Genomic DNA, 25548 nt, shown 5'->3' with positions numbered 1-25548 from the left:
AATCCTTTCTGCCCACCTAATCTGAGATGCCCTCATCTGAAAGCCCCTCTTAATCCCATGCCCCCTTTCTTCCCACCTAATCTGAAGATGCCCTCCTAATCTGGATGCCCTCCTACTCTAAAGCCCTCTTAATCCCATGCCCCCTTTCTGCCCACCTAATCTGAAGATGCCCTCCTAATCTGAAGATGCCCTCCTAATCTAAAGCCCTCTTAATCCCATGCCCCCTTTCTGCCCTCCTAATCTGAAGATGCCCTCCTAATCTGAAGATGCCCTCCTAATCTGAAGATGCCCTCCTAATCTAAAGCCCTCTTAATCCCATGCCCCCTTTCTGCCCTCCTAATCTGAAGATGCCCTCCTAATCTGAAGATGCCCTCCTACTCTAAAGCCCTCTTAATCCCATGCCCCCTTTCTGCCCTCTTAATCTGAAGATGCCCTCCTAATCTGAAGATGCCCTCCTAATCTAAAGCCCTCTTAATCCCATGCCCCTTTTCTGCCCACCTAATCTGAAGATGCCCTCCTAATCTAAAGCCCTCTTAATCCCATGCCCCTTTTCTGCCCACCTAATCTGAAGATGCCTTCCTAATCTAAAGCCCTCTTAATCCCATGCCCCCTTTCTGCCCACCTAATCTGAAGATGCCCTCCTAATCTGAAACCCTCTTAATCCCATGTCCCTTTCTGAAACCCTCCTAATCCCATACGCTCTTTCTGCCCACCTAATCTGAAGATGCCCTCCTAATCTGAAACCCTCTTAATCCCATGTCCCCTTTCTGCCCACCTAATCTGAAGATGCCCACCTAATCTGAAGATGCCCTCCTAATCTGAAACCCTCTTAATCCCATGTCCCCTTTCTGCCCACCTAATCTGAAGATGCCCTCCTAATCTGAAGATGCCCTCCTAATCTAAAGCCCTCTTAATCCCATGCCCCTTTCTGCCCTCCTAATCTGAAGATGCCCTCCTAATCTGAAGATGCCCTCCTAATCTAAAGCCCTCTTAATCCCATGCCCCTTTCTGCCCTCCTAATCTGAAGATGCCCTCCTAATCTGAAGATGCCCTCCTAATCTAAAGCCCTCTTAATCCCATGCCCCCTTTCTGCCCACCTAATCTGAAGATGCCCTCCTAATCTGAAGATGCCCTCCTAATCTAAAGCCCTCTTAATCCCATGCCCCTTTCTGCCCACCTAATCTGAAGATGCCCTCCTAATCTGAAGATGCCCTCCTACTCTAAAGCCCTCTTAATCTCATGCCCCCTTTCTGCCCACCTAATCTGAAGATGCCCTCCTAATCTGAAGATGCCCTCCTAATCTAAAGCCCTCTTAATCCCATGCCCCCTTTCTGCCCTCCTAATCTGAAGATGCCCTCCTAATCTGAAGATGCCCTCCTAATCTAAAGCCCTCTTAATCCCATGCCCCCTTTCTGCCCTCCTAATCTGAAGATGCCCTCCTAATCTGAAGATGCCCTCCTACTCTAAAGCCCTCTTAATCCCATGCCCCCTTTCTGCCCTCTTAATCTGAAGATGCCCTCCTAATCTGAAGCCCTTAATCCCATGCCCTCTGCCCACCTAATCTGAAGATGCCTTCCTAATCTAAAGCCCTCTTAATCCCATGCCCCCTTTCTGCCCACCTAATCTGAAGATGCCCTCCTAATCTGAAGATGCCTCTAATCCCAAAGCCCTTTCTGAAACCCTCCTAATCCCATACGCTTTTCTGCCCACCTAATCTGAAGATGCCCTCCTAATCTGAAAGCCCTCTTAATCCCATGCCCCTTTCTGCCCACCTAATCTGAAGATGCCCACCTAATCTGAAGATGCCCTCCTAATCTAAACCCTCTTAATCCCATGTCCCTTTCTGCCCACCTAATCTGAAGATGCCCTCCTAATCTGAAGATGCCCTCCTAATCTGAAACCCTCTTAATCCCATGTCCCCTTTCTGCCCACCTAATCTGAAGATGCCCACCTAATCTGAAGATGCCCTCCTAATCTGAAACCCTCTTAATCCCATGTCCCCTTTCTGCCCACCTAATCTGAAGATGCCCTCCTAATCTGAAGATGCCCTCCTAATCTGAAAGCCTCTTAATCCCATGCCCCTTTCTGCCCTCCTAATCTGAAGATGCCCTCCTAATCTGAAGATGCCCTCCTAATCTAAAGCCCTCTTAATCCCATGCCCCTTTCTGCCCTCCTAATCTGAAGATGCCCTCCTAATCTGAAGATGCCCTCCTAATCTAAAGCCCTCTTAATCCCATGCCCCTTTCTGCCCTCCTAATCTGAAGATGCCCTCCTAATCTGAAGATGCCCTCCTACTCTAAAGCCCTCTTAATCCCATGCCCCCTTTCTGCCCTCCTAATCTGAAGATGCCCTCCTAATCTGAAGATGCCCTCCTAATCTAAAGCCCTCTTAATCCCATGCCCCCTTTCTGCCCTCCTAATCTGAAGATGCCCTCCTAATCTGAAGATGCCCTCCTAATCTAAAGCCCTCTTAATCCCATGCCCCCTTTCTGCCCTCCTAATCTGAAGATGCCCTCCTAATCTGAAGATGCCCTCCTAATCTAAAGCCCTCTTAATCCCATGCCCCTTTCTGCCCACCTAATCTGAAGATGCCCTCCTAATCTGAAGATGCCCTCCTAATCTAAAGCCCTCTTAATCCCATGCCCCTTTCTGCCCTCCTAATCTGAAGATGCCCTCCTAATCTGAAGATGCCCTCCTAATCTAAAGCCCTCTTAATCCCATGCCCCCTTTCTGCCCTCCTAATCTGAAGATGCCCTCCTAATCTGAAGATGCCCTCCTAATCTGAAACCCTCTTAATCCCATGTCCCCTTTCTGCCCACCTAATCTGAAGATGCCCTCCTAATCTGAAGATGCCCTCCTAATCTGAAGATGCCCTCCTAATCTGAAACCCTCTTAATCCCATGCCCCTTTCTGCCCACCTAATCTGAAGATGCCCACCTAATCTGAAGATGCCCTCCTAATCTGAAACCCTCTTAATCCCATGTCCCCTTTCTGCCCACCTAATCTGAAGATGCCCTCCTAATCTGAAGATGCCCTCCTAATCTGAAGATGCCCTCCTAATCTGAAACCCTCTTAATCCCATGCCCCCTTTCTGCCCACCTAATCTGAAGATGCCCACCTAATCTGAAGATGCCCTCCTAATCTGAAACCCTCTTAATCCCATGTCCCCTTTCTGCCCACCTAATCTGAAGATGCCCTCCTAATCTGAAGATGCCCTCCTAATCTGAAACCCTCTTAATCCCATGTCCCCTTTCTGCCCACCTAATCTGAAGATGCCCTCCTAATCTGAAGATGCCCTCCTAATCTGAAACCCTCTTAATCCCATGTCCCTTTCTGCCCACCTAATCTGAAGATGCCCTCCTAATCTGAAGATGCCCTCCTAATCTGAAGATGCCCTCCTAATCTGAAACCCTCTTAATCCCATGCCCCCTTTCTGCCCACCTAATCTGAAGATGCCCACCTAATCTGAAGATGCCTCCTAATCTGAAACCCTCTTAATCCCATGTCCCCTTTCTGCCCACCTAATCTGAAGATGCCCTCCTAATCTGAAGATGCCCTCCTAATCTGAAACCCTCTTAATCCCATGTCCCCTTTCTGCCCACCTAATCTGAAGATGCCCTCCTAATCTGAAGATGCCCTCCTACTCTAAAGCCCCCTTAATCCCATGCCCCTTTCTGCCCTCCTAATCCGGAGCAGCCACCCCCGCCCAGCTCTTTCCCCCATTCCAGACCAACCTTCTCCAGCATAACGGAATAGATGCCCATCTGCTGAAAGCCCCGCGTGTAATAGATCAGGTTGGACCAGCCTAGCGCCAGGGCAAAGACCATCAGCACCACGTAGACTTCCTGCTTGCTGAAGTAGAGGATGGCCGAGCCCAGCAGGAGGACCGAGTGGAAGAAGCTGGAGGGAGGGAGAAGAGGAGGAGGAGGAGGAGGAGAGGGACAGACGGGCATCTCCTTCAGCTTCAGGCTAATGGGGGGGGGGAGGGGGAGGGGGCAACAGCTGGAAACTCTGCTCCCATCTCTATTGATCCGAGTTTATGATCTCAGTGGCCATTGATTGCAATTCCCATATTCACTAGCACTGATGATGTGACCTAGTTGGGTCGTGAAACGTCCGCGAGGAAACCACCCAGCTCAGACAGGACCTCACAGTTACGCTCCTCCTCCTCCCTCTCCTTTCTCTTCTTCCTCTTCCTCTTCTTTTTCCTCCTCCCTTTCTGCTTCTTTATTTCACAAACCCCACTCCCTCCTAGCACTGATGACGTTATCTAGGTTGGGTCATGAAATGTTTGATTGTTGACTGCAATTCCCATATTCACTAGCACTGATGGTGTGACCTAGTTGGGTCGTGAAACGTCTGCAAGGAAACAATCCAGCTCAGAGAGCACCAAGGACCCCTCAGTTCTCCTCCCCCTCCTCCCTCTTCTTCCTCCTCCTCTTCCTCCTCCTTCCTCCTCCTCCTCCTCCTCCTTTACAAACAGTGCTGCAAACTCCTTCTACTACTGATGATATCTAGTTGGGTTATGAAATGTCTGCAAGAACTCAGCTCAGCACCAAACACCTCACAGTTCTCCTCCTCCTCCTCACCTCAAACCCCTCTCTCTTCTAGCACTGATGATGTTACCTAGCTGGGTAATGAAACGTTTGCAAGAAAACAACCAAATTCACATAACACCAAGGATCCCACAATTCTCTTCCTCTTCCTCCTCCTCCTCCCTCCTCCTTTCTGTCACTGATCATGTTATCTAGCTGGTTAATGAAACACCTGCAAGGAAACCTCCAAGCTCGGAGAGACCTTACTGTTATCTTCTTCTTCTTCTTCTTCTTCTTCTTCTTCTTCTTCTTCTTCTTCTTCTTCTTCTTCTTCTTCTTCTTCTTTTTCTTTTTCTTTTCTTTTCTTTTCTTTTCTTTTTCTTTTCTTTTCTTTTTCTTCCTCCTCCTCCTCCTCCTCCTCCTCCTCCTCCTCCTCCTCCTCCTCCTCCTCCTCCTCCCCACAACCCCCCTCCTTCTTGGATGAACTTATCCAGCTGGCTCACGAAAACATCTGCAACCAAAACCCCAAAGTTCAAAGAGCACCAAGGTCTCCACAGAGCCCAAAGAAAAAAGCTAGCTAAATTAAGAGTTCTCCCCCTCCTTCTCCCACTTCCCCAAAAGCAAAGCACGTCTGTGAGTTACTTACAAGAGCAACTCGCTGTAAGATTCGGTAAATATGGCTTTCAAAGATGGCCGCCTTTTCTGGAAATACTTGATCTGCAAGGAAAAAAAGAGAGTCGAGAGGGAAGGAAAGAAAGTGGGAGGACTTTTCAAAACTTTTCAAAAGTTGTGTGCGAGGGGGGCGGGGTCCCTCTTGCTAAATTGGGGAGGGGGTAGCATGCTTGGTTCTCGACCCCATGATGGCTTTTAAGGAGGCAATCAGAGAAGGATCCTCTGTGGTTTCTGGGGTTAACATCTAGACCTTTCTCCCAAAGCACCTCTGGATCCTGGCAGGAATATAAGTAAGTCCTCGACTTATAACCATCCGTTTAGTGACGGTTCAAAGTTACAGTGACACTGAAAAAAGTGACTTAGGATCATTTTTCACTGTTGCAGCATCTCTGTGGTCATGTGTCCAAAATTCATGCCAGGATTCCGGCAATTGCCCTAATTAAATCATGAGCCTCAAAAGAATCCAGATTTATTAGGAGCAACATGACTGGCATTAACCTGTATGAAGCCAACTCTGGCATACGTAATTTACAGTCCCCCGTGACCCTGTTTCCCCCACCCCCTGGGTGTGTCATAAATCAGATTCTCCAATTAAGCACATTCACAGGCTGGGTGTCATCAATCACATTCTCCAATTAAGGGATTTTCCCAGGCAGAAGATCTGGTAGCTTAGTTACAATCTTTTAAAAGATAATCGTGGAATGTACTTCTGGTTTTAAACTGCTGCCCTGCTCCTTCAGATTATCTTCTCTCCACCCCCATCCCCCTTGTTTATGGCAACTCTAAAACAGGCATAGGAATGTGTCAGAATTTGACTCGGAGGAGGAAACCGAACAGCTGACAGGGAGTGTGGCTCCATTGGCTGTGGAAGAAACAGGTGAAGGGCAAACTCCGGCTGGGCAGAGCAGGGGAGAGGTAGAACAAGGGAGAGGGAGTTCGGAGGAAGACCCAGGCCCACTCCCTCTTCATTCTAGGGCACGCAGGGAGGAACGGAGAAGGGAGCAAGGTGTGTTATGTGGCTTACGGGGGGAGGAAAGGGCCCTGATTCCCTTCATTAGCTGCAGCTGGGAACACAGTGTATAAAATAAGGGAAGCTGCACACAGCAAGCTGTTGGGAGCAAATGTGGCTTTATCTGGCTTTATCTGGCTTATCTGTGTTCCTGGCGTCTTCCCAACTGTGTGTGTTTTGCTGGACTTTCAAGTCTAAAATTCCTTCTCCTGCCCTGTCAAGCTAATTATTTCAGTTTGGCTTGTTTGGACTTTGAGTTACAGTTTGTGTGTACCTTGTTTTGGACTTAATTTTCTGCAGTCAAAGGCTGTTCCCGGGAGAGTTTTTATCCAGCCAGAAGGTAACCTGGACATTGGGGGCCAAGTTGGAGATAATATAGGGACTCTTCTTGCTTATTGGACTGTGTTGCCTTTGTGCCACGCCCCTTTGGGTCATCACAGAATGCTTTACAAGTTGACAGTTCAGGAGCTTGGTAGCCGGTAGTCATATTTATGACGGTTGCCGTGTCCTGGGATCATGTGATCCCCTTTCGTGACCGTCTGACATGCCGTCCATGGGGAACCTAGATTCCCTTAACAACCGTGTGACTAACTTAAGAACTGCAGTGGTTCGCTTAACAACGGTGGCAAGAAAGGCTGCAAAGTGGAGCCAAACTTACTTAACAACTGTCTCGCTCAGCAACAGAAATGTTTAGCTCAATTGTAGTTGTAAGTCGAGGACTACATATATTTGCAAGCTTTTTGATCCCCTAAGCATGAATGGACGATTCCCATTAATTCAAACACCATTCTCTCTTTTTTTTGCTCCCATGTTTTGGGATGGACGAGGGTGGGGAGGGGTCACCTGGGGGGGCCTGATCCAAACTCTTACCCCCCGGAAGAAGAAATAGGCGCCTCCCAACACGCTCAGGATTTCCCCGGTGACCCGGAAGTACTCGCCTCTCGTGTGACGAAAGATAAACGGAGGCTGCGAACAGAGAGCAAGCAGAGACGCAGCATGAAAATTCAGGCACATCAGGACCAGCGGAAGGAAATACCTGTTCTGACCCACACCCTTTTCCAACAAATCAAATACAATCCAAAAGGAACAGAAACCTTGTAATGCTTTTACAAAATAATTAGCTGTGATAAGCACAAGGCTTGCCAAACTGTGTGAGACTTGCCAAAAGATAACAGACAAGAAATAATTTGCAATACAAGAATCTTCAAATACAAACTCAGGATACTGGAATGTCCATGAGGCTGGAGTTTCAAAACGTCTTTGCTTCCTGCAAAGAACGTCCGATTCACAGCTGGCTTTTATCTTCTTGAAGGAGGGGCCATTACCTTGCAGCCTTACTCCCGAGTCGCCCGTGCTGCTGCAGCTGCTCTTTCCTCCGAGCAATCCTGCGCACACGCACACTTGGCACAGGCTCCTCGGGAACCTCCTCATTGCTGCTGCCAGCCCCCACAATCTCTGAAGGCAGCAATCCACTCCCTAATGGTCCTGGCCCCTCATCTGAGTCCTCACTCTCCTTAACCGTTCGCACCTGCTGCCAGCTAACCACAACAATACCTGATCACTGAGCTTGAACATAGAACATAGAATAATAGAGCTGGAAGGGACCTTGGAGGTCTTCTAGTCCAGCCCCTGCTCAGGCAGGAGACCCTGTACCACTTCAGACTTATGACCGTTGCAGCATCCCTGGGTCACGTTGATCCAAATTGCAACCTTCTGACAAGCATAGTCAACGGGGAAGCCTGCTTCACTTAACAACCGGGTGACTCACTTCACAACAGCAGGGATTCTCTTAACAAACAGCAGCAAGAAAGGCGGTAAAATGGGGTGAGACTCAGTTAACAGCCGTCTCGCTTAGCGATGGAAATGTTGGGCGCGCCATTGTGGTCGTAGGTCGAGGACTACCTGTACGGGAGGGGGAAGGGGGAAAAAACAACAACCCCGAGGTTTAAGGAGGCGTGGACTCACCGTTCCTTCCCTCTTGGTAGGTCGGTAATAGGCCGCGACGGTGAGGATGAGGATATGCGCGGTGTAGATGAAGAAGTTGAAGTAGAAGAGGTGCTTCACAAACCGGTCCCACTTATCCTGCAGGAGCTGGTTGAGGGGTTCAACCAGGAGCATTTCGTGGCGATTCTAGGAAGAGAAGACACCCCAACCCCCTGAGGATTTATTTTATATTTATTTGCCTGTTTGTTTGTATCCCACTTTTATTCCTTTTAAAAATAAACAGCTGTTGTGGTCTGTCGGCAGCCTGCAGAGACGGCAGCAGAGCCAGACAGTGAGGAGGAACAGGGACCAGTCCGGGAGCCTGGGGAGGACTCGGACGAGGGTCCTGTGTCCGATACAGAGATGGGGCCAGGACCATCTGGGACAATGGTGGGATTCAAATATTGTTGCCATCAGTCCGGTGAGCGTGGCTTGCTGGGATCTCTATCTAAATCTCAATGTAAATCCATCTAAATCTAATCTAAACCTAAATCAATCTCAATCTCAATCTACGAGGGCTATCCACAAAATAGATTACGTTTTCGTCTGTAGCAAGAAGGGGCGGAGCTAGCGCGGCCATCTTTGGTCTGTGCGTCCGCCGCTCAGTCTGCATCTAGTCGTGCTTTCGCTTGGTGCAAGATCAGGGCTGTAGGGTGGATGAGGAAAAATCCCCCACTTGAAAGCATTCAGGACTTCTCGATTGCCGTAGTTAGGCCATTTTTAAACTTAATGCACCATTGGCGCACTCCACCTTCAGTGATGATGTTGTCCCCGTACACTTCACACAGTTGCCGAAAAATTTCAATCGGTTTATGGTTTTTTGCCGACAGAAACCTTATCACTGATCGCACCTCACAACTCGCGGGATTTTCAATTGCAGCACAGGTTTCAAACGTTTGCTGTGAAATAACGGGCAACGATACGAACCTCCCACTAGCATGACTAGATGCAGACTGAGCGGCGGACGCACAGACCAAAGATGGACATGCTAGCTCCGCCCCTTCTTGCTACAGACGAAAACGTAATCTATTTTGTGGATAGCCCTCGTAAATCAATCTCAAGCAATCTCAATCTCAATTTAAATCTCACTCAATGTAAATCAATCTAAATCTAAATAAATCTAAATCTTAATCAGTCTCTATCTCAATCTCAATCTAATCAAATTATGACAGCATAAAAGGAAAAGGAAACTAGGTGAACATCCTGAATCTGCCCAGGAGGAAGGGGTCAAGCTATTTTCTAAAGCGCCTGTAGGCCAGACAAAGAATAATGGACGGAAACTGAACAAGGAGAGATTCAACCTGGAAATAAGGAGAAACTTTCTGACAGTGAGGACAATCAACTGATGGAACAGAAGTTGCCCTCGGAAGTTGTGGGAGCGCCATCACTTGAGACTTTCAAGAAGAGATTGGACTGCCATTTGTCAGAAATGGTGTAGGGTCTCCCGCTTGGGCGGGGGATTGGACTAGATGACCTATAAGGTCCCTTCCAACTCTGATTATCTGTTATCTATTATCTGTTTGTTATCTATCTGTTAACCATGAAACCCGCAACCAAGCTTTTCAAACTGGACATTCCCCCAGATGCTGGACCTCCAAATTCCCAGAATTCCATGCCTGGAGAATTCTGGGAGTCACAGTCCTAACGCCTTTGGAGCATGCCCAGTGGAGAAAGCTGCCTCCGCTCCAACCCACCGGGGTCTCACTGCTGTAAGCGATGATCTCCAAGACAGAGTTCTTCTCGCAGGTGTCGATGCTGGAGAGGTCGTAAAGCGAGGAGTGGACGGGTCCGTAGGCCCACTCGGTGAATTTGCGAGAGAGGTGACGGCATTCCGGCTCCTTCATCTCCCGCCGAAGGATGTAGGCGAAGACCTGAGGCCGAGAGGAAGAGAGGCGGGATGCCGGATTTTATTTTTTTATTAAATCTGCAGGTTCAAATGGCCAATCATACCTCCCCGCTGACTTCAGTCACAAAAGGGGATCACGTGACCCCCAGCGATGCTGAGACCGTGGTAAACATGAGTTTGAAGCGACTGAATTTTGATCCCGTGACCACGGGGAACGCCCAAGGGTCTTAAGTGTGAAAAACAACCATCGTTCCCTTTTTTTTAGTGCCGTGGCAATTTCAATATGGTCGCTAAGTGAATAGAGTAGAGTAGAGTAGAGTAGAGTAGAATAGAATAGAATAGAATAGAATAGAATAGAATAGAATAGAATAGAATAGAATAGAATAGAATAGAATATATGGAATGCAAAATAGAATAGAATAGAATAGAATAGAATAGAATAGAATAGAATAGAATAGAATAGAATAGAATAGAATGTAGAATGTAGAATGTAGAATGGAATGGAATGGAACAGAACGGAGTGGAATGGAATAGAATAGAATAGAATAGAATAGAATAGAATAGAATAGAATATATGGAATGGAAAATCAAATGGAATAGAATAGAATAGAATAGAATAGAATAGAATAGAATATATGGAATGGAAAATCGAATCGAATCGAATCGAATCGAATAGAATAGAATAGAATAGAATAGAATAGAATATATGGAATGGAAAATCGAATCGAATCGAATAGAATCGAATAGAATAGAATCGAATAGAATAGAATAGAATAGAATAGAATAGAATAGAATAGAATAGAATAGAATAGAATAGAATAGAATAGAATAGAATATATGGAATGGAAAATCGAATCGAATCGAATCGAATCGAATAGAATAGAATAGAATAGAATAGAATAGAATAGAATGTAGAATGGAACGGAGTGGAGTGGAATGGAATGGAATGGAATAGAATAGAATAGAATAGAATAGAATAGAATAGAATAGAATAGAATAGAATAGAATAGAATAGAACAAAACAGAACAGAACAGAACAGAACAGAATAGAATAGAATAGAATAGAATAGAATATATGGAATGGAAAATCAAATCGAATCGAATCGAATCGAATAGAATAGAATAGAATAGAATAGAATGTAGAATGGAACGGAATGGAACGGAGTGGAGTGGAATGGAATGGAATAGAATAGAATAGAATAGAATAGAATAGAATAGAATAGAATAGAATAGAATAGAACAGAACAGAACAGAACAGAACAGAACAGAATAGAATAGAATAGAATAGAATAGAATATATGGAATGGAAAATCAAATCGAATAGAATAGAATAGAATAGAATAGAATAGAATAGAATAGAATAGAATAGAATAGAATATATGGAATGGAAAATCGAATCGAATTGAATAGAATACGTTTATTGTCATTGCATTCTACAAATACAATGAAATCTGGAAGCTACTCCAGCACAGTGCCCCAAACACCACATCACAATCACACTACAGAGTATTTAAAAATTACAATTACAATAATAATAATAATGATGATGATGATGATGACAACAGCAACAACAATAATAATAAAAACCTAGTCTAAAACCTACCTAAAACATTTAGTAAGTTAAATCGTTTAAAAATGCCACTATATACATCGGACTAGATCACAAATGCACTGTTTGATTCAAGACAATTATTGCCTTGGAAAAGAAACTGTTTCTCAGTCTATTAATCCTCATTTTAAGACACCTGTAACGTCTCCCTGATGGTAACAGTTCAAAATATAAACGACCAGGATGAGAGCGGTCTGTGGAGGTTTTTAGTGCTCTAGAGAGGAGTCTGGTCTTCGCAATTTCTTCCAAAGAAGTAAGAGAGCAACCAATGATTTTTTTGTGCTGTGTTTATAACTCTCTGGAGCATCTTCTTATCCACTACAGAGCATCCAGCATACCACACCGTTACACAGTATGCCAAAATGCTCTCAATGGTAGAATGGTAAAAAGTAACCAGCCACTTCTCACCCAGGGCCACTCTTTTTCATCAGCCTCAGAAAGTGCAGGCGCTGTTGGGCCTTCTTTGCAGTGGCCATAGTGTGGATCAACCAAGTAAGGTTGTCGGAAATATGAGTTCCTAGAAATGTAAAACTATGAACTCTTTCCACACAGTCTCCATTGATATATAGTGGGAGAGGCTCTGCTTTGCATCTTCTGAAGTCTATAATCAATTCTTTGGTCTTTTTGATGTTCAGGGTGTGGTTATGACTCTTGCACCACAAGACCAGTCTGAGAACCTCTGACCTACAGAATAGGTCATAAGTCGAGGACTACCTGTATTTTCCCCGTCTTGGCGGCCAGGGTAAGTGGGGTCAGCCCTCTGCGGTTGGCGATTTCCTCCAGCCGGAGGGTGGGGTTGATGCTCGCCCCCAGGATGAGCACATCGTTGTACATCTTGGTGACAAACTTGGTGTTGTCGTCGGTGTCGTCGGCGATTTCCACCAGGGCGTGGAGGACGGTGTTGCCGATCGAGTCCTGCGTGGCGATGTTGGCCGGCTGGTAACGATTCTCCAGCAGGAACTTGACGATGTTTAGCTGGTTGGTGCAGGCGGCGAGAGAGAGGGGCAGTTCTCCTGCAGGCCGAAATCCAACCGGGAGGGAGGCATGTGAAGCTATGGATGCCCTCCGGCTCGATTTAAACAGAATGAACGTCTACAGGCAGTTCCTCGATGTACGACCACGACGGAGCCCCAAATTTGACGTTGTTAAGTCAGACGCTGGTTAAGCGAGGTTTCCCCCCCCGATTTTATGACCTTTCTCACCTCGGTTGTTAAGTGAATCGGTGCAGTGGATAACTTAGTAACCCGGACGTTAAGTGAATCCAGCTTCCCTCACGGACTTGGCTTGTTGGAAGGTTGCAAAAGGGGATTGTGTGACCCCAGGACACTGCAACTGGCATAAGTACATACCAGTTGCCAAGCCTCTGCATTTTGATCATGGGGTCATGGGAAATGCTGAAATGGTCGTAAATGTGAAAAGTGGCCATAAGTCACTTTTTTCAGACCATTTGAAGTTACAACAGCACTGAAAAAAATCCACAGTTTCAAAGTTCAAAGTTTGAAATCCATGCTGGAAACCTGGATTTCATTCATTCATTCATTCATTCATTCATTCATTCATTCATTCATTCTAGGTTATAACAGGGCTGAAAAAATCCACAGGTTCAAAGTTTGAAATCCATGCTGGAATCTGGATTTCATTCATTCATTCATTCATTCATTCATTCATTCATTCATTCATTCATTCATTCTAGGTTATAACAGGGCTGAAAAAATCCACAGGTTCAAAGTTTAAAATCCATGCTAGAGCTTGGATTTTATTTATTTGTTTGTTTGTTTTCTGTTTCTTTGTTTGTGCATTCATTCATTCATTCAAAGTTAAAACGGCGCTGAAAAAAGTGACTTATGATCGTTTTTCACGCTTATGACTGTTTTTCATGCTTATGACTGCTGAAGCATCTCACATGACCAAAATTCAACCACTTATGACAGGGTCACGTGATCCCTTTTTGAGACCTCCTGACCAGAAAAGTCCGTGGGGGAAGCCAGATTTGCTTAACAACCATGTGACTGACTTCACAACAGCAGTGGTTCACTTAATGACAGTGGAAAGACAGGTTGTAAAATGGGGCAAAATTAACTTCACAAAGGTTTCTCGCTGAACAACGGAAAACTTTTGGCTCAGTTGTGGTTGCAAGTTCAGGACTACCTGTACAAGGAGGTTAAACAGGCAACAGCTGCTAGTTACAACCATTTGGATGGGTTAAAATGATAATTGGGAGGGGGTAACCATAGAATATAGGGCCGAAAGGGACCTCAGAGGTCTTCTAGTCCAGCCCAACTGCTCCCAACTGCATCAGTTCAGGCCAGAGGTGGTATTCAGCAGGTTCTGACCAGTTCTGGAGAACTGGTAGCGGAAATTTTGAGTAGTTCGTAGAACCGGCAAATCCCACCTCTGACTGGCCCCGCCAACCCCATCTCTTCTCTGCCTCCCATCAAGTCCCAGCTGATCGGCTGGGTCTTCTTTGGTTACCCTGCCCAGGAGAATGGAGCTGGAAATCAGGTTAGTGAGGCGAGGAAGGAATTGAGATTTTGTAGTAACCTTCCCCTGCCACGCCCACCAAGCCACGCCCACCAAGCCACGCCCACCAAGCCATGCCACGCCCACCAAGCCACGCCCACAGAACCAGTAGTAAAAAAAATTGAATCCCACTACTGGTTCAGGCTGATTGAGAATAGTGGCATCAATCCTAGCCTCTTAAAAGGCAAATTAAGATTATTATTTTTTTGGACAAGCATCCGAAAGTTGGCTTCCGATTTTACCGAAATAAAATCCCGGCTTCCCCTTGATCTTCTGGAAAAATTCCCCATGGGCTCTCGCGTGGATGTCCGCGCCGTTCTTGACCAAGAGGTTGACCAGGTACATGTTGCGCCTCTCGATGGCGATGTGGAGAGCAGTCTGACCTGCAAAGACACATCCCGTTAGATCAGGATTTGTCAACATTGCTAGCTTTTTGAAAAAAAGTTTTCAAAAAAAAACCCCTAAGAAAAAGAATAAAATAAAAATAAAAATAAAAACATTGCTAGCTTGAAAATGGGTGGACTTCAAGTCCCAGAGTTCCTCAGCCAAAATGGGTGGACTTCAAGTCCCGGAGTTCCTCAGCCAAAATGGGTGGACTTCAACTCCCAGAGTTCCTCAGCCAAAATGGGTGGACTTCAACTCCCAGAATTCCTCAGCCAGTATGGCTGGACTTCAAGTCCCATAATTCTGCTGGCTGGGGCTCTCCTCTCTCAACATTTGGAGATCTAGTTCAGTAGTTTTTAATCTTGGTGGCTTTAAGATTGTGTAGACTTCAACTCCCAGAATTCCCCAGCCAGAATGGCTGCCTGGGGAATTCTGGGAATTGAAGTCCACACGTCTTAAAACCGCCAAGATTGAAAACCAGTGGTCTAGGTCAGGGGTCTCCAAGCTTGGCCACTTTAAGACTTGTGGACTGAACGGGGCTAGCAGAATGTTTTAATGGCCGGATGCCCTTCCCTGTCACCAGTGTGGAGTTTTGTTCAGCAGATATATTCTCAGTGTGCCCAGAGAGAGAAAGCTGGCTGAGGAATTCTGGGAGTTGAAGTCCACAAGTCTTAAAGTGGCCAAGGTTGGAGACTCCTGGTCTAGATGGCCTCTGAGGTCCCTACTAACTCATTCAGTCTGTCACCTCCAAGCCTAGGTTTCCACCCTACCTGAGGTTTGAAGGGAAAGGTGTCCAGAAAGGCACATTGTTAACACGCATTTTGGGGGCCCGGAAGGAAAGAGGGTTTCAACATGAAGAGACATCATGGAAAGGAGACCATATGGTGATTCGGGTTTGATCTGTGGCCTCGGAAAACGTGCTTCCTGGTTTCAAAACATGGCTGAAATGTGTCAGGTAGAGAGGCTGGGTCAGTTGGTCAAGGCTGCTGCAGGGCTAGATTCCAGGTAGTCCTTAACTTACGACCAATCACTTAACAGAGTTTGTGACAGGTCTAGCTGGGGGTATTTATGACCCGGATTCAAAGTTTCAATGGCCGGCCCTTGATTTGCAGCAGCCCATGGTCATGTGACTACAGTTGATTAGTTTTGTCCAAAATGAGCACTTACTTCTGGTTTAAATCGGACCCAAACCAACGGTTTGGCTTAACAACAGCAACAAAAATCAGCCAGGTGATGACCCGAGTTATGACAACTACGATGAGTTATGACCATAATTACGGGTATCGTTTGAAGGCTATCTCTGAGTAGTGCGATGGCCTAGAGGTGGAGCTCTCACCTCACAATCAGGAGGCTGTGAGATCGATCCTAGGTAGAGGCAGATATTTCTCCCTCTGGGCACATTGAAAATCTATCTGTTGCACAAAACTCCACACTGGTGACAGGGAAGGGCATCCGGCCATTAAAACACTCTGCTAGCTCTTTTAAGCTGCCTAGACTCCACCCCACAAGGGATTATGGGGTTATTAAATGAAGACGATTGGAAGGCTGTCTCTGCTGCACTGATCTAGGGGTTGGACTTGATGACCTCTGAGGTCCCTGTCTACCCTTCCACATCTCCCCAAGACCCTAAGGAGGGATGGCTCTCCTCGGTTCCGCCTTTACCCTTGTAATAGCTGTCTGTGTATCCGGCGTTCACAAACTCCGGCAGGTTCCCCGTCTTCGCCGCAATCTCCAGCAGGAAAGGGATGGTGTCGTTGCGGCCGTTGTGAAGGTTGAGCATGGCCTTCAGCAGGCAGGTCTTGCCGGTGTCGGGCTCTGCACATGGACACAGAATTGGAGTGACAGGGACGAAAGTACACATATAGACTGGGTGAAACCAGGCTCAATAGCAGGAACTGGGAGAGGGATCTTGGAGTCTTAGTGGACAATCAGCTAAATATGAGCCAGCCGTGTGCAGCAGCAGCCAAAAAAGCCAATGCAATCCTAAATTGTATTAACAGAGGGATAGAATCAAGATCAAGGGAAGTACTAATACCACTCTATAAAGCAGGAGTGGGATTCTACCAGTTTGCACCTATTCGCTAGAACCAGTTGTTAACATTCTAAGCAGTTCGGAGAACCGGATGTTAGAAGAAATCTCCTTTTGTTTTTTTCAACTTTACAGGGCTAATCCTGTAAGGAAGGCAGGAAGGAAACATTCTGGTGTTGTTGCTTATAGAAACTGCCTCTCCATTAACCCTTATTACATTCTTGGCAGGACTAGACTTCCTGTCTCTGGAACTTCTCTGGAGTTTTTTTCCCCCTCCTTTGCTGGTACTTTGCTTGTGTGGAGTGATCATTGAAAAAAGTGACTTATGACCGTTTTTCACACTTACAACTCTTCCAGCATCCCCACAGTCACGAGAAGCCAGGCGAGGAGATGCATGCCTTCATGTGAGTGATATTGAGTTGGTCATGCCCAGCCAGTCACATGACCACCAATCCCCTCCCACCACCTAAGCCACGCCCACAGAACCGGTTGTTAAAAAAAATTGAATCCCATCTGTGCTATAAAGCCTTAGTAAGGCCCCACTTAGAGTACTGCATCCAGTTTTGGTCACCACGTTATAAAAAAGATGTTGAGACTCTAGAAAAAGTGCAGAGAAGAGCAATCAGGATGATTAGGGGACTGGAGACTAAGGCATATGAAGAAAGGTTGCATGAACTTATGGGCATGTCCAGTTTAATGAAGAGAAGGACCAGGGGAGACAGGATAGCGGTCTTCCAATATTTGAAGGGCTGCCACAGAGAGGAAGGGGTCAAGCTATTTTCCAAGGCACCTGAAGGCCAGACAAGGAATAATGGATGGAAACTGAACAAGGAGAGATTTAACCTGGAAATAAGGAGAAACTTTCTGACAGTGAGAACAATCAACCCATGGAACAGAAGTTGCCCTCGGAAGTTGTGGGAGCGCCATCACTTGAAACTTTCAAGAAGAGGCTGGACTGCCATTTGTCAGAAATGGTGTAGGGTCTCCCACTTGGGTGGGGGGGTTGGACTAGATGATCGATAAGGTCCCTTCCAACTCTGATTATCTGTTATGTTATCTGAGTCAAGATGCTGGCACCCGACGAGACAACACAAGTTCCACCAGGCCCAAAGATGTTTTTTTTTAAACTGGACTTTCTTGGTTTGTTTTTTTTTGAGGACGTTTCGCTTCTCATCCAAGAAACTTCTTTACACTCCTTTCAGGCTGCTGGTCACTTGCATCCTTTTAGAGGGCCGTTGAGGCCACCTGGAGGTTTCTTTGTATCCTCAGGGTCACCTGAGTGGTGCAAATGGTTCCTGTAATCTGCAATTTTCCTCTGGAAATCCATTCCTGCTCCCACACCATTCCAAGGGGGTTTATCCCAAATTGCATAGCTAAAAGTCTGAGAGATTCTCAGGGATCCAGGTTGTTGAAGCACCTGGAGAATGGATTTCCAGAGGAAAAATTGCAGACTACAGGAAGCATTTGCACCGCTCAGGTGACCCTGAGGACACAGATAAACCTCCAAGTGGCCTCAAGGACTCTCTAAAAAAGGATGCAAATGACCAGCTGTCTGCAAGGAATATAAACCCTTCCATTTCCCATCATCCAGTCAGAGCTGGGGAAGCTTCTCGGATGAGAAGTGAAATGTCTTGAGATGAAAAAACAAGAAAGTCCAATTGCCTCCTGATAAAAGCATCTTTGACCTGGATGACCTGCCACAGAGAGGAGGAAGGGGGTCAAACTATTTTCCGAGGCACCCAAAGGCCAGACAAGGAATAATAGATGGACACTGAACAAGGAGAGATTCAACCTGGAAATAAGGAGAAATTTTCTGACAGGGAGGACAATCAACCCACGGAACAGAATTTGCCTTCGGAAGTTGTGAGAGCTTCAACACTGGAGGCTTTTAGGAAGAGACTGGACTGCCATCTGTCAGAAATGGTGTAGGGTCTCCTGCTGGGGCAGGAGGGTTGGATTAGATGACCTCCAAGGTCCCTTCCAACTCTTTTATTTCATTATTCTGATATGGTTCTCTCTCTCACCTTTAAACTCCACATCGGTCAGGTTTTTTAGCGAGTCCAGCAGGTAGATCAGCAAATCATCCAGCTGGCTGGGATCTCCTTGTGCGACGGCATCAAAGAGACTCCTCCGATCGTATATCTTGAAAGCTTTCCTGGCACAGACTCCGATGGAGGCGGTAGACAGTAGCCTGCCGAAGGGATGAAAAGGGGGTGAGATTTGCTGAAGTGTTTTTTTTTTCCGGTGAGACCTGTCTATCAGGGCAACCTGGTCTACCCAATTATGGGAGAGAGCATACTTGTTCCGCTTTCCAGCATACTGCTTCCACAACGAACTCTTTTTTGTGTTGAATTTATGTTTACCGACAAAGAAATTAAGGGTATAGATCTATAGTATAGATCCGTGATGGTGAACGTATGACACATGTGCCACAGGTGGCATATGCAGAGCCATTTGTGCCAGTACGCGAGCTGCAGGCAAACTTACCTCACTGTGCATGCACGGGCCTTACAGCTGATTTTCGGCCAGTTTGAGGCCTTTTTTGGCCTCCCAGACGCTTGAGGGAGACTTCTTCATGCTTCTGCAGGCTTTGTAGGCCAAAAACTAAGCCTGTTTCATCACTTCCTGTTTTTCCGAAAATACTGGAAGTGACAAAACAGGCCGATTTTTCGGCCTGCAAAGCCTGCAGAAGCCTTCCTCAAGCTTTTTCGGGAAGCCGAAAAAGGCCTCAAACTGGCCGAAAATCAAATGTGAGGCGCGGTGCAGGTAAGGGGGCAGTGGGGGTCAGTGGGTGGGGATTGCGCACACATGCATAGGGGGCATGGGGGGTCATGCATTGCCTTCTGGGTGCTGGCATGTGAGTGCGAGCGTGCAAGCGCGTGCACAATTTTTGGCACAGGAGTCCAAAAGGATTAGCCACCACTGGTATAGATCTATTCTCAACAAATAAATACTCTGTCTTACCTATTGGCAGAAAAAATCAGAAAATAAAATACAACCTGAATAGTCAAGACCTTGTTGAGGATCCAAACTCTGTCAAGGACCTTGGAGTACTCATCTCAAATGATCTAAGTGCTAGAGCCCACTGTAACTACATAGCCAAAAAGGCATTAAGAGTTGTTAACCTAATCCTACGTAGCTTCTTCTCTGGAAATATCACACTACTAACTAGAGCATACAAAACATTTGCTAGACCAATACTCGAATACAGCTCATCAGTCTGGAACCCACATTACGTATCTGATATTAGCACAGTTGAGAAAATCCAGAAATATTTCACAAGAAGAGTTCTCCACTCCTCTACTCGTTGTAGAATACCTTATGCCACCAGACTTGAAACTATAGACCTAGAAAACCTAGAATTACGCCGCCTCCGTTCCGATCTAAATATAGTATATAAAATCATACATTGCAATGTCCTACCTGCAAATGAATACTTCAACTTCAACCATAACAACACAAGAGCAAACAATAGATACAAACTTAAGGTTAACCGCACCAAACTTGACTGCAGAAAATACGACTTCAGCAACAGAGTGGTCAATGTCTGGAATACTCTACCTGACTCTGTGGTTTCTTCCCCAAACCCCAAAAACTTTAACCTTAGACTGTCTACTATTAACCTCACTCCCTTCCTAAGAGGCCTGTATAAGCGCACCAATCGTGCCTACCGTCCCTGTCCTATTGTTTCTTTTTATTTTTCTTATAAGTATCTATCTCATGTATTCAAAACTATATTTATTCTTATACCTGTGTCTGGTAAGCGATTGACAAATCAAATAAATATTAAAATACTAAAATACTATTTCAAGCTATTAAGCTCTGTGTCAGGGCTTTGGCGATTGCCCTAATTAAATCATGAGCCTCGAGCCAAGCTTTAAAAGAATCCAAAAGATTTATTAGGAGCAACATGTCAGTATTAAGCTGGATGAAGCCAACTCTGGCATACGTAATTTACAGTTACCTGTGACCCTGTTTCCCCATTCAGCTAGCCATACCCTTCTGGGATTCGAACTCAGGCTGCTGGCATATTCAGTAGATGTATTAACCTCTAAGACCTACGGGCTTTCCTCGCTTTGTCGGCTATACCAGGGAGAGAGATTGTGGTTTTTTTCCAGTGAGATCGGACTATCAGGGCAACCTGGTCTATCCAATTATGGGACAGAACATATGGCTTTTGTTGATTTGCTGATTTATTTATTTGTTTGTTTGTTTAGAAATTTTATGTTGTTGCCTTCTCACACATGGCGACTTACAAGGACACAAAAAATCACAATATAAAAGAAATAAAAATAATCAAAAAAGAAAAATTTATTTATTTATTTATATATATATATATATATATATATATATATACATATATATATACATACATATATATATATATATATATATATATATATACTTTGGTTATTGCCTCGTAAGATTGGAAGTATCTAGGCAACGTTTCGATGAAGTCTCATTCATCATCTTCAGGCTTGTGTCTTCAGCTCTGTGCTTCATCGAAACGTTAGATACTTCCAATCTAGAGAAAACCCGATAACTTCCACATACTCTTCAGAAACCTTATATATATATATATATATATATATATATATATATATATATATATATATATATATATATATATATATATATATATATATATATATATAGTTTTCTGAGTGCTCATGGGAGAAAAGTTCAGCCGAGGTCCCACTCGCCATCTTCAGGCTGGTGCTTCGGCTTAGTGCCTTCTGCTTGCACTGGCACTAAAGCACCAGCCTGAAGATGGCGAGTGGGACCCGCAAACGCTGCCTAGATACTTTGAATCTTACGTGGAGAAACCTGAATAACCAAAGATCCATATATATATATATATATATATATATATATATATATATATATATATATATATATATATATATATAAATACCACTCACGCATCATCACAAAATCTCCAGAACCATAAAGCCTACAAACTTGAAATTTGGCATGTTATGTTCCTCTTGGCTTCTAAGTGCTCGCAAAGAGAAGATTTTTCGAAATCACCATCAGAGCATTAGTATTTCCTATATTATTATTAAAAGGCTCTGATGCTAAAGAGTTCTACTCCCCCTCCCCACCTGAAAAGAAATCTCTTCCAAACATAAAACACAAGCAGAGGGGTTTCAGTTTCAGTTTCAATTTCAGAGCACCAGGCAGCTTTAGTACAGAACAGTTGAGCTAAGCCACGCCTAGGCTCCTTGCTGTCTCCTTCTTGCTCACACAGCAAATACTGCTTCAGTTTCCAAACAGCCCTTCACTCTCTCACACCCTGACAGGACGCTAGCCAGATGAATACCGACGGATGCTGGTAGGCGGAGGCAGAACTTCCCCCTCTTATTTTCCTCCCCCCAAAACTAAGCCCCACCACCTAGCTTCGTAGCAAAGCACGGGTCTGTTACATATACTGCCCTACTCTGAGCAAAGTTTAACACCGGCCGCTTACTTGGGACAGTGGTTCTCACAGCGTCCTCTTTCCAACCTGAAGCTGAACTTGATGATGGGGTTGGAGTCCAGCTGCTCCATGTGGTAGAAGGAATCCATGGGAGCCGTGTCCTTGTCGCCGTCGCCAATCCCGAATCGAGCCCGCCTGGCGAAGATGCCGTGCTTGGTCCCCCTGCAGCTGCTGTTGGGGGTACCTCCTGCAGAGTCTTCTCCATCCGTGTGATCATCCGTGGTTTCGGATTCTTCCTGATCCGAGCTACCGAGTTTCCTCATCTTTCCCAGGATGCCCGTCATGGCTGGCTACAGGGGAGGATCGATGCCACCTGGAAGCTGCAAAAGGAGGAATCCTCATTTACAAATGTGGGGTCCTTGGTGCTCCCCGGTTACTTTCTTGAAGACGTTTCACGATCCAGCTAGGCAACCTCATCGATTGCTAGAAAAGAGCGGGGATTCTGGAGAAGGAGCAAAGGGAGGAGGAGGAGGAGTATGGGGTCCCTAGAGCTCTCTGACTGGTTGTTTTCTTGCAGATGTTTCATGACCCAGCTAGCTAACATAATCGGAGTTAGTAGACAGTGGGGTTTGTGGAGTGGAGGAGAAGAAAGGGAAGAGGAGAAGGAGGGAAGGAGGAGGAGGACTGTGGACTCCTTGGTGCTCTCTGAGCTTGGTTGTGTTATTGCAGACATTTCATTACCAAATTAGATAACACCATCAGTGCTAGAAGGGAGTCGAGTTGGAGGAGGAGGAGGAGGAGGAGGAGGAGGAGGAGGAGACCCAGGCAGTGCCGGACATGTTAACTCCCAATCAATCCTTTTGACATTTTGGAAGTTTGGCTCGAGGCTCATGATTTAATTGGAATAACTGCCGGAATCCTGACAGTAACATCATCAGAGTTAGGAAAGAGTGGGGTTTGTGGAGTGGAGAAGAAGAAAGAAAAGAGGAGAAGAAGGGTGGGAGGAGGAGGAGGAGGAAGAGGAGGATTGGGTCCTTAGTGCTCTCCAACTGGTTGTTTTCTTGCAGACATTTCATGACCCAACTAGGTAAAAAGGAACAGTGCTTTTGGCACTAGTGAAACAATTTCTACTTTAGATTGTTTTTCGTTTGGCCGTTTCTTATCAGTGACAATTCTTCCCTCTGCAGAATTCTGTACAATACAGAACATCAGAACTTCTGAAACGGAATATTCATTTAATGTTCATGCACGAAAGGAGAGAAAATAACGTCTCTTGTTTAAAAAAATTGTTGCATTCAATAGAAAAACAAACAATGCACTCATTTTTTTTGTTTTTTTCTTAGGTTTGCCTACAAAAGCTTAAATAAACACATCTACAGCCGATTGGACCATGTTCCAGATAGGTTCATCTTTATCTCAATCTCCAAACATATAGAATCGATAGAATCCCAGGGACCTTGGAGGTCTTCTAGCCCAACCCCCTGCCCAAGGCAGCAGTCCTTATTCCATCCCAAAGAAATGGCCGTCCAGTCTTTTCTTAAAAATTGGACTAAACCTCGTTTTCAACTGAACAACTTTGGCTAGCCTTAATTCCACCATTCTTCTCCGACTTACTACCCAGCAATGATAAATTGCAAACCTCTTCTAATTTAATTATTTTTTAAAAATAAATAATGTTAGCCCTCCGTCACGTTGGGTTCAAACAAAACGTTTCCCCTTTCCATTTTTGACTTTTTCAAAATCTATTAATTTTTTTTTGCCCCTAGGTCAGAATTATTAAATCCAACAGTATCATTCCAATAAGGGAGTGGTGAAAACTAGCATCCCGTAGCCAAATCCAGACTGACCTTTTCAACAAAGAAAAGTTTTGTTTTTTAAAAAAAAAAATATCCCCAGGACTTACAAACTTGGTTTGCCTTCTGCTGACAGCTCCTTATTCTGGATGGTCTTTAATATTTTCTGCGAAGGATGTCCTACCTTAGGCGTTGGCTGGAGGGGAAAAAAACCCAGCCTTTTTCTCTTCTGGAATCATTTATTGGTGGCGTAGCCCCTGTCAAAGGAAGATTTGATAGGCAAGCGGTAATGCAGAAGAAAACCCTGGATTTGACTAATACGATAATGGAGAAAGCAAATTCACACTGCACAAATTATGGCTGTTCCCGGGAGACTTGTAAAGCTTTTTGCAAAGGGGGGAAAAACCCAACACATTTAACAAAATAACAGAAATAACAGAGTTGGATGGGACCTCAGAGGTTTTCTGATCCAACCCCCTTCTCAGGCAGAAAACCCCTATATACTGTTTCAGGCAAAAGGTTGTCCAATCACTTCTTGCAAAGTTCAGGATATTGAGACTCTGGAAAGAGTGCAGAGAAGAGCAATAAAGATGATTAAAGGATTGGAGGCTAAACATATAAAGAAAGGAAGTTACAGGAATTAGGTATGTCTAGTCTAAAAAGAGAAGGACTAGGGGGTGACATGATAGCAGTCTTCCAATATTTGAGGGGCCGCCACAAAGAAGATGGAGTCAAGCTATTCTCCAAGGCACCAGAAGGACAAGAAGCAATGGGTGGAAACTTATCAAGGAGAGAAGCAATGTGGAATTAAGGAGAGATTTCCTGACAGTGAGGACAATTAATCAGTGGAATAACCAACACTGATGAAGCGCCAGTGGTGGGATTCAGCCGATTCGCACTGGTTCAAAAGAACCGGTAGCTAACTTTTTGTTCAGGTCGGTGAATTCACTGAATCCTTGCCCCTCCCCTCCCAGCCATTCTCCCATGGATGGATGGGAGTCCAGGTGAGTGGGTGGTCAGGAGGCCAGGTAAGTGGGTAGGAGGCCAGGAGGCCAGGTGAGCGGCTGGCGGGCTAGGCGAGCCACGCGGTGAGGAGAGGCTGGGAGGGGAGGGATGAGGAGAGGCCGGGTGAGGGAGGGATGAGGAGAGGCCGGGTGAGGTAAGACAGCCCAGGGCAGAGAACCGGTTGTTAAATTACTTGAATCCCACCACTGTGGAGTACCCACAATTTCTGGGGGCAAGTACTTCCACTGGTTGATTGTTCAGGGGACTGGAGACTCAAACTAAACTAAAGTAAAGTAAAGTAAAGTAAAGTAAAGTAAAGTAAAGTAAAGTAAAGTAAAGTAAAGTAAAGTAAAGTAAAGTAAAGTAAAGTAAAGTAAAGTAAAGTAAAGCTAAACTAGAATAGAATAGAATAGAATAGAATAGAATAGAAATTAGAATAGAATAGAATAGAATAGAATAGAATAGAATAGAATAGAATAGAATAGAATAGAATAGAAATTAGAATAGAATAGAAATTAGAATAGAATAGAAATTAGAATAGAATAGAATAGATACTGGAATGAAGAATAGAGTAGAATAGAATAGAAATTAGAATAGAATAGAGTAGAAATTAGAATAGAATAGAATAGAATGGAATAGAATAGAATAGAATAGATACTGGAATGAAGAATAGAATAGAATAGAATAGAATAGAATAGAATAGAATAGAATAGAATAGAATTCTTTTATTGGCCAAATGTGATTG

General features: G+C 45.0%; 1 protein-coding gene across 1 annotated transcript in view; it reads right to left on the bottom strand.

The window, feature by feature from the left end:
* LOC113429038 (transient receptor potential cation channel subfamily V member 1-like) overlaps positions 1-22379 on the bottom strand; it is a 36329-nt gene extending 13950 nt beyond the window's left edge. Inside the window, exons 1-10 of the mRNA XM_087970966.1 lie at positions 22057-22379; positions 18611-18777; positions 16220-16372; positions 14416-14556; positions 12368-12666; positions 9893-10069; positions 8181-8345; positions 7086-7181; positions 5181-5251; positions 3734-3899 (exon numbers count right to left, since the gene is read on the bottom strand). Of these exons, the coding sequence (XP_087827092.1) occupies positions 3734-3899; positions 5181-5251; positions 7086-7181; positions 8181-8345; positions 9893-10069; positions 12368-12666; positions 14416-14556; positions 16220-16372; positions 18611-18777; positions 22057-22349 (1728 nt within the window). The 5' untranslated portion in view covers positions 22350-22379. The remainder of the gene's footprint in view (positions 1-3733; positions 3900-5180; positions 5252-7085; positions 7182-8180; positions 8346-9892; positions 10070-12367; positions 12667-14415; positions 14557-16219; positions 16373-18610; positions 18778-22056) is intronic.
* Positions 22380-25548: the final 3169 nt, after the last annotated feature.

Source organism: Notechis scutatus, chromosome 1, assembly GCF_049901735.1.
Source record: "Notechis scutatus isolate UNSWTSFEM ecotype Mainland chromosome 1, rNotScu1.2, whole genome shotgun sequence".
Taxonomy (NCBI): Eukaryota; Metazoa; Chordata; class Lepidosauria; order Squamata; family Elapidae; genus Notechis; species Notechis scutatus.
This window is presented reverse-complemented; position numbering and strand designations above follow the sequence as displayed.